The following is a 13,549-nucleotide window of genomic DNA, read 5'->3' on the forward strand; positions in this document are numbered from 1 at the left end:
TGCACGAGGGCGGGGAGCTTTGCCCCCTGCATGCTGCCAGCCATGCAGGAAAAACAAAATGGCAATGGAAAGATTTCATTGCCATTTTATTTTTCTGACGTGTGCACTGCAGCATGCAAAAACAACAATTAATGGACAGAATGCAAAACAATGTCATACATTCACCCCAGTACAGAGATCTGGGCCTAAATCCATCGTTTTTTTGCACTCCACACCACCCCAGTTCAGACATGGCCATATGCAAATGAGCCTTGACCCTGTGCCTCATGGGAACAGTCCAGCCCGAACTTGCAAACCATGTCTTTCCTGGACCGGAATCAAGCATCCTAGGACCGGTTTCTGGCTATCAGCCGTCTTCAGCCAGGCAAATAAGCCTTGAGCCTGTGAGGCACAGGGTCAAGGCTGATTTGCATATGGCCATGTCTGAACTGGGGTGGTGTGGAGTGCAAAGAAAACAATGGATTTAGGCCCAGATCTCTGTACTGGGGTGAATGTATGACATTGTTCTGCATTCTGTCCATCAACTGTTTTTGCATTTGTCACCCCGAGTTGGATGGGTATGCTCAGACGTGAGTCCCAGGCTCTCCATACCACTGGAGTCAAGCTATCCTGGCTGAAGACGGCTGATAGCCAGAAACCGGTCCTAGGATGCTTGATTCCAGTCCAGAAAGACATGGTTTGGCAATTCGGGCTGGACTGTTCCCATGAGGCACCGGGTCAAGGCTGATTTGCATATGGCCATGTCTGAACTGGGTGGTGTGGAGTGCAAAAAAACGATGGATTTAGGCCCAGATCTCTGTACTGGGGTGAATGTATGACATTGTTCTGCATTCTGTCCATAAACTGTTGTTTTTGCAAGTGTGCACTGCAGCAGCCAGCTGACCCCGACCCCAGAGACATACAGGGTGTGTCTTCTACTGCATATTGGCAGCAGGGGACAGGAGCAGAGGTTGGCTGGATGCTTCATGTGCATGTCACTTTGGCCGGCTGTCTTGCATCTTAGACAGCTGGGTGGAGACCTAGCACTGGCCTAGAAGGCCTGAAGGAGCGTCCAGCCAGCCTGCTCCATGCAATAGGGGCACTTTTCTCATGCTGGGTAACAGCATGAGAGCAGCGTCTGGATTGGTATGGGGAACTGACTGCAAATTCAGAAGTGCAACACCAATGACGTTGTGCCGCTGTGATAAGTACTACTTATTTTACTTATTTAAAATGTTATTCTAGTGGTTTTATTTGTTTTTTTTAAACTTTTGGATGGAGAGGAGTTTCATTTTAGGCTTTTGGATGGAGGGGGTATTTTATTTTGAGCTTTTGGAGGAAGGGGTGATTTACTTTGGAGCTTTGGAGGGAGGGGATGTTTCATTTTGCAAAATAGAGGGGCAATTCACCCGCCTCACCACTTTTAAAGGCAACCAACTTACCCTGCGCAAGGGGTAAGGTAGGAGGGTTACTGGGCGTTTAAGAGCTCCGCAGCGGAGGTGAAAGTCAAAAGCGTGTTTATGACTTGTGAGACAGTACATGGGTGAAATTGTTATTTTCTAATGCTACACAGAATAACCATGAAATGCTCACGAACTACACCATCAGCACTGCGGCAGAGATAGATTAAAATAGTTGTTTCTGGTAGACAATGCTGCAATCAAACTGCAGGAGACCTGACAGTCGAGGAAAAAATACCTTTTCTGTGCCACACATAACAGAGCCCAGATGAAAAAGAAGTTTATAACGCAATGAACGTACCAACAAGCTCCTGAGGGTCCTTCTTTTCCGACTCTGAAAACTCCTGCAAGGCAAAGAAAAATGTACACATTAAATAATTGGACTGCAACGACAAAGTCAGAGGCAGCAAGCAAGACTTGTTATGCGATTCAAGTGAAGGTTTCAGCTAGCCCGCTGCAAGGTAAGAAAATAAAATGCTTAGAAGTTACTGTTAAGACAATAATACAACAGAGTTCAGAGTAAATGCATGCCACTTTAGCACTCCCACCAGCACGGTGTTGAAGGTCTGGGACACGGTCAGTGGCGACGACCGGTGGACCACCTTCCCGTCCCCATTTACTCCTATTCATTTCAACCCGGCCTTTCCTCCGGCCCTGACTGATGGACCCTTTGGTGTCTGGAGAGAGGGTGGTTGTAGAGCCCTTACTCATCTGTTTCATGGTATGGCGCCTCTTACCTTTCATAACTGTATGCGGGATTATGGAGTTCTGCCCACTGAGCGCTTTCGGCACCTCCAACTCCTACACTGGGCAACGTCACCTGGGGTGATGGATGCCGCTACTAGACCATTGACGAAGTTTGAAACCTTTATTCTTCGCACGTCCACCATGAAGGGGACGATCTCCTTCATTTATGGAATACTACTAGACACCACGGTGTCCCCCCCGACCTCGATACATGGACCACTGGGAGACTGCATTGGGTAGGGACATTTCTGACAATGAGTGGAGAAGCCTTTGGCGAGATGTAGCGGCACATAATCACTCAACAGATCTTAGAGAGGCTCATCTGAAGCTTATATTTGACTGGTATCTATATCCATCCAAGTTGCATCGGATATTTCCGACAACCTCAGATAAGTGCTGGCGATGCTGCGGTATGCTGGGTGACTTCCGCCACATCTGGTGGGACTGTCCCACCATCTGACCATTCTGGTCCGAGATCCTAGCCCACATTAAGGATGTGATGGGCTATCCAATTCCGGATTCCATGGAGTATGTCCTGTTGGGGCTTAGAGACCCGCTGTTGGAACATCAGACTAGGGCCGATAAACGCATTATATGGCTGTGCCGCGGGAGCGGCCAAATTGACTTTGGCAGCCGCTTGGAAAAGCCCGACAGCTCCAGCTATCTCTTTATGGCACGCACGGTTATGGCGACTACTGAGTATGGAGAGACTGTCAGATATTTTTGGGGGGAATTTTAAAAACTTCATGTTCAACTGGGGACCCTTGGTTAGGTTTCTGTCTCGAGGTTTGCCATCTGCGGTTTGCCCCTCAGCTCTTCGTGCATTACATCTCTTCCAAATTTAACCGCCTGCTTTTATGATGTTGTTTTGAGTGAATGATTGTCGCCACCACCAGGGACAGGGTGGGGGCTGGGGGGGAAGTGGGATGGGTGGGGTGTTGGGTTGGGTTGGGGTTGTTGATCTACTTTTGGTTGCGACAAAATTGGCATGTGAAGACGGATTGCACGGCCTTCCTATATAATTATGATCCTGGTTGGGACACCTCCTACTTTTGAGACCTTTGGATTATCTGCTGAGACGTTGGTGCTCCCTCCAATCGATGGTGATTGGCGAACAATGACGTTTGCACAGCATCAGCTAGTTGCCGTCTCCCTTTATGTAATTTTGTTTTTTTCTGCAGCAATATTCTCCAGCACCCCCTGTGTGGGGATTTATGGCGGAATGTCGCCTGTTCCTTTATTCTCATCCTCTTTCTTTTTCTCACCTTTTTTTCTCCTCCTTTTCTTCTGCTTAAAACCTTGAATAAATAAAAATTTTATTAAAAAAAAGAATGGTGGACTGCACCTCATTCTTCAAGCCTTAAATACGCAGCCATGCGTGTCGTCGTAGTAGAACGCTAGTGTTAATGGACCTGGCTGCAGTGTCAGCTGAGTCAAGCGCACATTTGATGGAGGCATTTGTAATACATATTCCCTCCTGTATGAGGTCATTGGCTTGGGCTTTGAAAGGCTCAGGCAGGTGCTGCATTAAGGCTTCAAGCTGGTCATAGTGTGCGCTATCATAACGAGCTAGTAGAGATTGTGTATTTGCAATTCTCCATGAATTGGAGGCCTGTGATGCTACCCTTTTACCAGAGGCCTCTAGTATTTGGGCTCCTTATCAGGAGGAGGAGCCTCTCCTGTCGTCTGTGAGTTGGCCCTTTTGCGTGCATTAGCTACTACCAGTGAGTCTAATGGTAACTGACCTTTGATATAGGTAGGGTCTGTAGGGGCTGCTCTAGATTTCTTTTCAATCCTGGGATTGATTACGTGTGCCCTGGCTGTATCTTTAAATATATCAGGCGCGTGTTTTCATACTCCCTTTAGCATAGGAAGGGTCCTGACATTTTTCTCAGAAGTAGGGAATGTGTCAAATAGAAAGTCTTCTTCTATAGGGTCATTGTGCATAACTACGTTGTGGTACTGCGCTGCCCTATCAATTAGCTGGTTGAAGACAATGGTGTCGTCAGTAGGGGACGGCTTTGTTTGGTATGAGGAGACGTCAGGGATGGGATACGTGTCATATGGATCAGTTGGCTCTGCCCATGGTTCATTCTGAGGGTTAGGATCCTCTGGCTAGTTATAATCATATTGAGGATCTTCCCCTGTGTCGCCCTCATTGTCCTCAGACTGAGAAGGAGAGTAAGGAGCAAAAGGCGTAGTAGGCATAGAAGGATAGAAAGGAATGAAGGGTCTAGACGGAGAAGTCCCAAAGTCCTTCTTCTTTAGAGGAATTGGGGGAATGAGAGCCCGTGTCCAATGGTCTCTTTTTTTTCTGTGTAGTATTGTGACTTTACCAGTCTCCGGGTTTATGTATATTTTTGCCTGGTCGTCTGATGGATCTGGATGGAAGAGTTCTTCTTCCACTGTCCGTGGCTGTGTCTTTGACTTCTTTGGCTTAGTCTATTGTGGATCGACTATTGCTTCCGGGTTGACAACCTCTCTTGGTTCGACGACTTTCGGTGCCTTATTGCTTTTTTTCGGTTCGGCCCCCTTGTTCGGGTCGACGAGTAATTGCGGATCAACCGGGTGTTTAGGGTCGATATGCTTCTTGTGCTCGACAGGCTTTTTCGGTTGACTGTCCTTTGTCGAGTCGATGTCTTTTGTTGGATCGACCAGTCTTTTTGGAGCTCTTGTCCTTGGTTTGGTAGCCTTCTCCGGCAGTATCACAGGCTTCGGTACGGCGCCCTTTGCGTCGGTGACCTTCTTCGGGTCGACGGCCTTAGGCAGCGCGGCCTTTTTTGGCTCAACGGCCTTCTTCGGGTCGGCACCCTTTGGTTCAGCTACCTTCTTCGGGTCGACGGCCTTCTTCGGGTCGACGCTCTTAGGCTGTACGGCCTATTTCATTTAAACGCCGTTCGGATTGACGACCTTTTTGGGTTCTGGAACCTTCTTAGGGGCAACGTTACTCGGCCCTGGGGTCTCTGAAGGCTTAGTCTTTGGTTTCGGAGCCGAGCCGGATGGCAGGGCTGCGGAATGCTTCTTTGGATCTTGGCTAAGGCCTTTAGGCGATGCCTCAACCAGTGCCTTCGGTAACGGGGTCATCGGTGTCGGGGGCAGTGTACTCACGATTTGCCCCGGTGGGATCTCGTCATCCGAGTCCGATTGGTCCTCGACGGTGACTATCTCTAGGTCTGAATCTGCCGCTTCTGGAAGTTCTTGGTCATCATCGAAGATGTGGTCTGGTTCCGGAGCCTGTCGCTGCATCTCTTGCCTAGCGGCCCGTCGAATCCGGATGGATTTCTTCGAACGGAATTGGGCTCAGGCTGGGCAGGTTTCTTCTCTATGGTCTGGTGATAGGCACTTCATTGCATACTGAGTATTTGTCAGTATGCGGGAACTTGGAGTGGCATTGTGGGCACCTTTTGAACGGGCTCCTTTCCATCGATAGCAGGCTCATGTGGCGTCGAAAATGCCCAACGGCCCGCGTCGACGACCGGTCTGAGATGGAAAGTTCGATCGAGTCAATAAGTACCAAGCGAGAACAATACCGCCGAAGGCCTTTTGGCCTTTAGAAAAGTTTAGTTTCGATTACGAAGTTGGAGTATAGGAATAGATCCGAACCCAATGGCCGAAAAAAAACTATCTGAGGATGGAGAAGATGCCCATGCGCACTGTAGTCCAGGGGAGGAGTCACCCATCTTGTGATACTTCGAAGACTCTTTCAGGACAACAAGGCGCAATCATCCGGACCCAACACTAGGCGGCGATCTATGCACAGATATGAATTCAGCAGCCCACATGCCTCGAACAGTGAAACCTCAGCCCATCAGGAATTCAAGATTGTATTCACTTGCCTTTTATTGGTTTCATTAAATTTGAATTTCATGCACAAATTATTTAGGTCAAACTTTTATATTTTAATGCATGTATCCAATATACAAGAAGCCATAAGGTCTGTAGGAGCCTGTTCCAATATATTCGGAAGCGTTGGATGCTGTCATTGTGCTTCCTTTTCCCCATAATCATTGTTGGCACTTGTTCTCTCTGGTAAAGTTTAAGCTTTGATAACTCTTCCCTCCGCGTGTTCAACGTTGATAAAGTTTCCATCCCAGTGCACCCAGCTTGGGTGCTTAATTAAAGGGCAGAGAGACATCCTGTGGTGAAATTCCTGTTTGGGCCAGTTAGCTCACGGCTAGGGCAACAAACTCTGTCATGATTCACTCCCCTTACTTCTTTCCTGGAAACATGACTTTTTCCCAGCTTCTGTTATTTAACCTAGTATACACGCCTTCCACAGGATCTTGGATTAAACCCATGCTCCTCTGTTTCCATAACTCCACTCACGTGGAGGTACTGTGCAACTTCCACCTCTGGCTGGACCATATAACACAGCAGTATTCTCTGGTTCTTTAAGAGTGCCTCCCAGTGGTTTGCACTCTATCGCTCTTTGGTCCAATTTATATAGTATTGTCCAGCTACTTAACACTGGCTCTAGAGGTGAAGCTTCTGTCATTCCTTGGTGGACTCCATATAGTATTAAATGCTTGTATGTTAACAGTGACTCCATGGGTACAGCTTCTGTCACTCCTGGGTGGACTCCATATAGTATTCCCTGGTTTTGTAACAGTGCCTCCTTGGGTGAGGCTTTTGTTGCTCCTAGGTGTATTTCATAGATGGTATTCCTGGGTTGCTTACTAGTGCCTGCATTAAACTTCTGTTGCCCATGGTAGAATCCATATAGTATATTACTTGTGGACCCCCACTAATAACTTATGATACATATCACCCTAAATAAGGTAAGTATCCACTTGTGTGTGTGTGCTTCTTCACATACTATCTACAACATTTCAATCTCAAGTGCAGTGAAGCCATCACAATGTTCAAAGCACGTCTCCAAAACATATGCCATACTAGGTAACTTACAACAAACATCCTTTTCAATGATGCACTCTAAAAGGGTGCCCATGAAACGTAAGTGCTTTGTAAACCTGTTACATGCATGAAGTACTATATACATGCTGTAGAACAATATGTTATTAAAGAGCACACCAACAACATGTTTGTAGCATGTGTGGCTGTAGACATCCATGCTCTGCATTCTCCTGCTATTTGGTGGTGGGCTTGGACACTATAACTTGTTTTTCTTTGAAGAGTTTTGAGTCACTGGCTGTAGTGACTCTTCCATTCATCCACTAGGCATATAGGCACCAACTCCACCGTAGACTGTATTTTCTGCCCTCAGGTTCAGACGAGTCTAGCACCAGCTCAGAGACGGACATGTATCCTCGTGGCTGATTCAGGCCTACTTGCTCTACTCTTCGAGATCAAAGACTTGCTTAAAAATCACAGTACAGTTAAAAAATTGTACGACTTTCTCCCCTGGTTGCAGCTTGGATGTAGACACAACCTCACTTAAGTGCATCGGCAAACTACAAGCACTCACCATTCAAGAACCTTTCATTCAGATGAACAAGGACACAGTGGTCCTCAGGAGTATTCTAAAGTTCTTGCCCAATGTAGCCTCACTGTACCACATCAACCAGACTATTGAGCTGCCCTTTCTTCTGCAACCGGATTTGGTAGCGGAATGGACTCAGACTTCATGCTTCCACTTATGTCCTATATTGAAAGGACTAAGTTCATCTTCAAAACTAACCAGCTCTTTGTAGCTTTTACTAAACCTCACAAAGGTCACCCCATTTCCAAGCCAGGCACGTCACTATGAATCGTCAAATGCATTCAGACTCGCTTTGCCAATATGGGCTCTCTTTGAACGCGGCAAAACACTGGAACGCTCTCCCCAGGGATATCCGGATGGAACCCTCCTATCTGAAATTCAGAAAATCCCTTAAAACGTTTCTTTTTCCTAAGATTGCATAATTCCCTTTTTTTCTTTTAGAGTTTTCTGTTACTAGTTAGTCAGCGCTGGGACGCTTCAGGGCAGCCATGCGCTTTATAAACCCAATTTCATTTCATTTCATTTCACTGCACCTTCCAGGGCAAACTCTACATGCAAAAAGGGGGAGATTATGGCTTTGCCAGGTAACATCCCACTAGCAAACATCTGCAAGACATCTACCTGGTCAACACCTCACTAAAAGATAGAAACTTTACTTACAAAGTATCAGCATTTGGGAATATAATATTTTCCAAGAAGAACATTTTTATCATACGAATCAGCCATGTACTGCCAGATGAGGACCCAAAGAGTATGAAGCATGGATAGTTGCTGCTGGCTAAAACTTGAACCTTGTCTTTAAGAGACCTTCATCCAGAACAAGGAACGTACAGTGTTACAGCTCTTATGGAACAGAAATATCTTGTGTTTCCTGCCTTAGCAGTGCTAGACAGCAATTACTCAATTTTGTATATGCAGAAACTCTGTAGAGGAGAACAATTATTAAATCTAGGAACATCATGGCATTGGAGGCAGCACAGTAGGATTTAATTTGTCAAAAAAACCTTACACCTTCTCCACTACTTTTGCATTTTAGTCAGTGAAAGGGTAAATATTAAGATTTGTCCCCGTCTTTGTATCTAAACTAATTTACTTGCTTAGATTCTTTATAGTAGTTTGCTAGGAGTTTTATGTCCTAAATAAAATCATCCCTGGCTTAATAACTGGGTTTCAGTGCTGCTTACACGGTAGTACTGTAACAACTGATACTGCTAACATGCCTGATCACCACGAACAATACCACATATCCTTGAACTTGCGTGAGTTATACAATAGCCACAAAAGTAAAGGATAAGAAGGTCTCTCTGCTGAGTTACTCGGAGAAATGTAAAGGCCTTAGGAAATAATATCAGACTGTATTCAATCAAATTCTCAAAAAGAACTGAAAGGTAGTCCTGTTATCCAATATCAGGCACACAATTGTGTCATGGATCTCTTTATGATTTTTAAAACTTGAGGCTGGAATAGAGGGGGAGGGAAAGCAGAAATCCTCTGTAATTAATATCAACAATGTTTTACTGTCATTCTTAGGATATGATTGGATAACTCATGCATTCATTCTACAAAGGCAGAGAGTGCCTAACCATAACACATTCTAATGCCAGCCACTGAGCACCTTACAGTAGGAAGCACAATCCATCCTCTAAAAACACCCAGTCGCCTTCCTTAATCAGCAGCGAGCCACCCAACACAGAGTTTAAAATGTCTCTAGAGCAACTGTCTGCCATGTGACGTGATCTGATCTGAAATTTGCACCATTCTAAATCAGAAAACATTTCTGCCACTCTATACTTCATTTGAGATCTGCTCCTTCAAGTCTTGTTCACTCCCTTGTTCCACCCTAGCATTGCTCTATCCAAATGATGCTGTACTTTGCCTTCCTAAGAGCAAGAAGTGTTCTAGCTGTCACCTTTCAAATGCTGCTACATTAATTTAACAGACTATGAACCAACAATTCAATCGACATTGCCTTGAGGCATTGATTTGCTGCTCATTTCTATGTACTTTACTCCACATTTGAATCATGGGTCAGAGAAGTTAGATACATTTCTGTCTACAACAAATTACACTTATTTATGCCACAGATCAAACAAAAACATACAATCCACGTGATGAAGCTTAAGCTTCCATTTACTGCCAACAAGCATAACTACTGCATTTGTAAAAGTATCGCCCGATTGGCACAAGTCGTGATACTTACATTTTAACTTGCATATTTTCACCTGCAACATGCAAATTGCTTACTCAAATCGATCAGCTAAACCAGTCCACGCCCTGAAGAGAATCCCATAAGTCACCCTGGGAATCGAGACGCGCCGGCATTACACAACACGGGGACTGTTGTATTATTACATTTTTCAGCCCAGTGGAAATACTTTTTGAATTGTCTCACTACTGGGTTTGATTGTTTTGTTCCCTGTGATAGCAACTACTTAACTCAGTTATACAATGTGGATGTTCAAGGATATCCAAGTAGCTGCTTTGTGAATTAAGACTGGTGACAATTTTGCATAATTTGTTGTTTTGTATCACTTGTTCATGTATTCAGACCCCCAAGGATGGCATGGATTCTCAAATTTAGCGGCACAAATATGGGAATTTAGCGGCAAAAATATGGATTATTTAGCGGCCTTTTTGCGGCACTTTATTTTACTCTTAATCAGGCTTCAGTCACCATTTCCCGCTCTCCCGTGCCCTCTTTATCACCCTACTTGTCTTTTCTCCATGCCACTATCTCCCCTTGCTTGTCCTCTCTCTCTCCCTGCCAGTCCCCTTCAATGTGTCACTTTATCTTGTTCAGTCACTTCATTTTCTGTCCCTCTCTTACTCTGTGTATGCATTTATTCCTGTCATTATTCCTTCGTATCATCCTATACTATCGCTTCACCCCTGCGTCTTCCTCTCTGCCACTAAGCCCAGATGCCACTACTGTTTGTCACTATTTATGGCCACACTTCTCACCATTTCACTCTTTCCCTGTTACTATCTCTTCGTCTTTACCACAAACTCTCCGTCCTTTAAGTGTGACCCCAAAAGAATGGCAATCGCACAGGTCAGTAATAGCAGAAATGGTGATCGTGGGGGTTTGTTCTACTCCCAATGGCAGTGCCGGATGTGTATTCATGTAGCAGCGAGGATCGTCCTTTTTACGCAGCAGCAGAAAGGTCGTCGCAGTCTTGCAGAGGTTAGCCTGTGAGGAGAATCTGTGTGTAGAGGGGGCAGACAGAACAGCGGGGGGCGGCTGCTGGCCGATCAACGGCTGTCACTCATTCACCAGCAGATATCTGTAGTAGGCAACCTCGGGCGCGCCTGCAACTGGGGCAGCACTGGCTGAGAGAGCAAGTGCACAACTGGTAAACGGAAGAGGGGCCCCAGGGGGAGTAATTATGAGACTCAGACAGACGCCGCGGGTAGGAGGTGGAGGGGAATCGGAGGATTCTATGGCGAGGGCTCAGTGATACACCTTGAGCACAGAGACTAAACCGGGATCCCCCAGAGCAAATTGATTTACCAACACAAAGAAAACAAAGAACTAAGTGAGTTCCAACAAATAGACCTCGATGGGGCAGGAATAGATTTACTAATTTAAGAAATACAAAGCCGATAACCCTTAATTGCAACACAGGGTGGGCAATCTGCATGTAGCACGCACGTCACTAAATGTCAGATCCTCCAGGCACTTTTGTAAAAATTGCGGCATTTTTACAAAAGTGCCGATTTCGCGGGTGACTATTTCGCGGGCACTTTTGTAAAAATCGCTGCATTTTTACAAAAGTGCTGATTTCGCTGCAAACCGCGAAATCCTGGAGGGTCTGTGTATTGTTTTTTACATCACACTACTTCATCACAAAGATTGTATTTTTTTGTTTGATCTGTGGCATAAATAATTGTAATTTGTTCTAGACTGAAACGTATCTAACTTCTCTGACCTAAGATTCAAATGTGGAGTGAAGTACATAGAAATGAGCAGCAAATAAATGCCTCAAGCGAATATCAATTGAATTGTTGATTCATAGTCTGTTAAATTAATGTAGGAGCATTTGAAAGGTGACAGCTTAGACACTTCTTGCTCTTAGTTTAATACGGCCCTGTCCAGCAGCCTGGGGCCAAAACCCTATTAGCTATTACGTACTTTACCTTCCTGAGCACTTCAGCAGGAACAGATGGGCCTTATCAATCAAGGTCAGATACCTTTTTGAACAACTGAGATAAATACTATGAAGTAAAAGGGAAAGATAAATGCATCCGATGAAGCAATTGCTCACAAGATTAAACATTTACCAGCAACGGAATAAGTCATGCCTCAAAGTAGGATATATTACTCATGGCTCTACAGCAAAGCCTGGCACTCATTTCTTTTATAGAAAACATATTTTAATTCCCAAGAAAGTTATCTAAAATCTTTATAATGCCAGGTGGTCCACAGCATTTGAACAACTTCAAAACAAACAAGATGTGTTATAATCCACTTACAGAAATAGGAAGCAGTGGAAGCTGGCTGACCTCTAACAACGGTAACATGCTCCCTTAGCAGATGAGCCCTTAGGTACTTCACCTGTGTCTTTTTCTACTTAGCGTCCTGAAGAGATGCCATGTCGGCTACAGGCTTGGACATACAAAGCACTCTCTAATGAGATGCTGTTTTCAAGGCAGAGTTCTATACATAGACCACCCACCAGGAAACAAGGCATTCTAGGAAGCCAGTTTCAAGGAAAGGTCTCAAGAAGCAAAACACCCAAGTCTCAACACCTATGCTTTGTATCAAGTGCAGGATGATTATTTCATTGTAGTGGACTGAAGAGAAATGGCATACTTTGTTTGCTGTAGATTCAACAACAACTTGCCAGCAGTGGATACGAGGACCAGAAGAAACCGGAATCAAAACCAAAGACATGTTATCAGTGGTGAGTCTAATTTGTTTCCTGAAGGTCAGAGAGAGTGCTCTTTCTTGTACGTTTTAAAATATGATAGCAGGTATGCAAACAGCGAGAAGGCGGGACTACTTCTCTACATCGCTAATGCCAGTTTCCATAAATTTACAAGTTGCATGTCACTACAACCTGAGAGTTAGGGGAGTTTAAAGTCACAACTCCTAGCCTTCTTTACAGTAAATGCAAGTTTAGGTTTCTTCTGTGAACATACAGGAGGCCGGATTCAATTTCTACTCCGTTTTACCTTCCAAAAGCTTCCAAAACAAGGACTTTGCACAAACGTTCCTTACAAGCAAGGTTTGCATCAATACAGGGGCTGATCCCACTTTAAAGAGGTTCCGTAGAGAGCTTCTGGAAGAATATAGGCTGTGTTCGAAGAACTACTGGTCTTCAATGTTAGTTCAGAAGTTGTGAACCACAGTAATGGAGATGGTTCCAATATCGTTGCACATCAACTCCTACAGAAGGGTTTCAATGCGATTTACCTTTTTTTACCTTTTCAACAAGACCATAAAAATAGATTTCTTTCTAGGTTCAAATTCATGTGCAAAAATACATTTATCAGGAGAAATAAAACAGTAGGTTTCTATCCAGAGAGGCTAAGTAATCCAGAAACAACAGATTTGTGAGATAATCTCAGCTGTGCAACAGTCTATGGCTGGTTAGTCCTGTTTTCTCTTTGAACCCTGCCAAGTTAGACATGCAGGATCACGATATCAAACTTCCCCAGTCTGCCACATGTCTCAAGAAGATTATTAATAGAGTATCCAAGTCCATCAACCTTGGGTGTTCTTAAACTTCAGAAACATCGTCAGAGTCGTCTACTATGTGCTCTTCTGCATTTCACTATTAAAGACCCCAACAAGGGTTACTACACCTCCCTCAAGGGCCCCATCTAAAATATACGAGCAGGCGCTGCTCACCAATTACCACAACAGAATACAGGAAACTCATCATGCAGCAGAGTGTGAACAGCAGCAAGCCAGAGGTTC

General features: G+C 44.8%; 1 protein-coding gene across 2 annotated transcripts in view; it reads right to left on the bottom strand.

Moving 5' to 3' along the window:
- SAP30BP (SAP30 binding protein) overlaps positions 1-13,549 on the bottom strand; it is a 323,666-nt gene that overhangs the window by 43,000 nt on the left and 267,117 nt on the right. For both annotated transcript variants that reach the window (XM_086930746.1, XM_086930745.1), the window contains one exon: positions 1,741-1,783. In XM_086930746.1, coding sequence (XP_086786872.1) covers positions 1,741-1,783 — 43 coding nt within the window. The remainder of the gene's footprint in view (positions 1-1,740; positions 1,784-13,549) is intronic.

This window comes from Lissotriton vulgaris, chromosome 7, assembly GCF_964263255.1.
Source record: "Lissotriton vulgaris chromosome 7, aLisVul1.2, whole genome shotgun sequence".
Lineage (NCBI taxonomy): Eukaryota > Metazoa > Chordata > Amphibia > Caudata > Salamandridae > Lissotriton > Lissotriton vulgaris.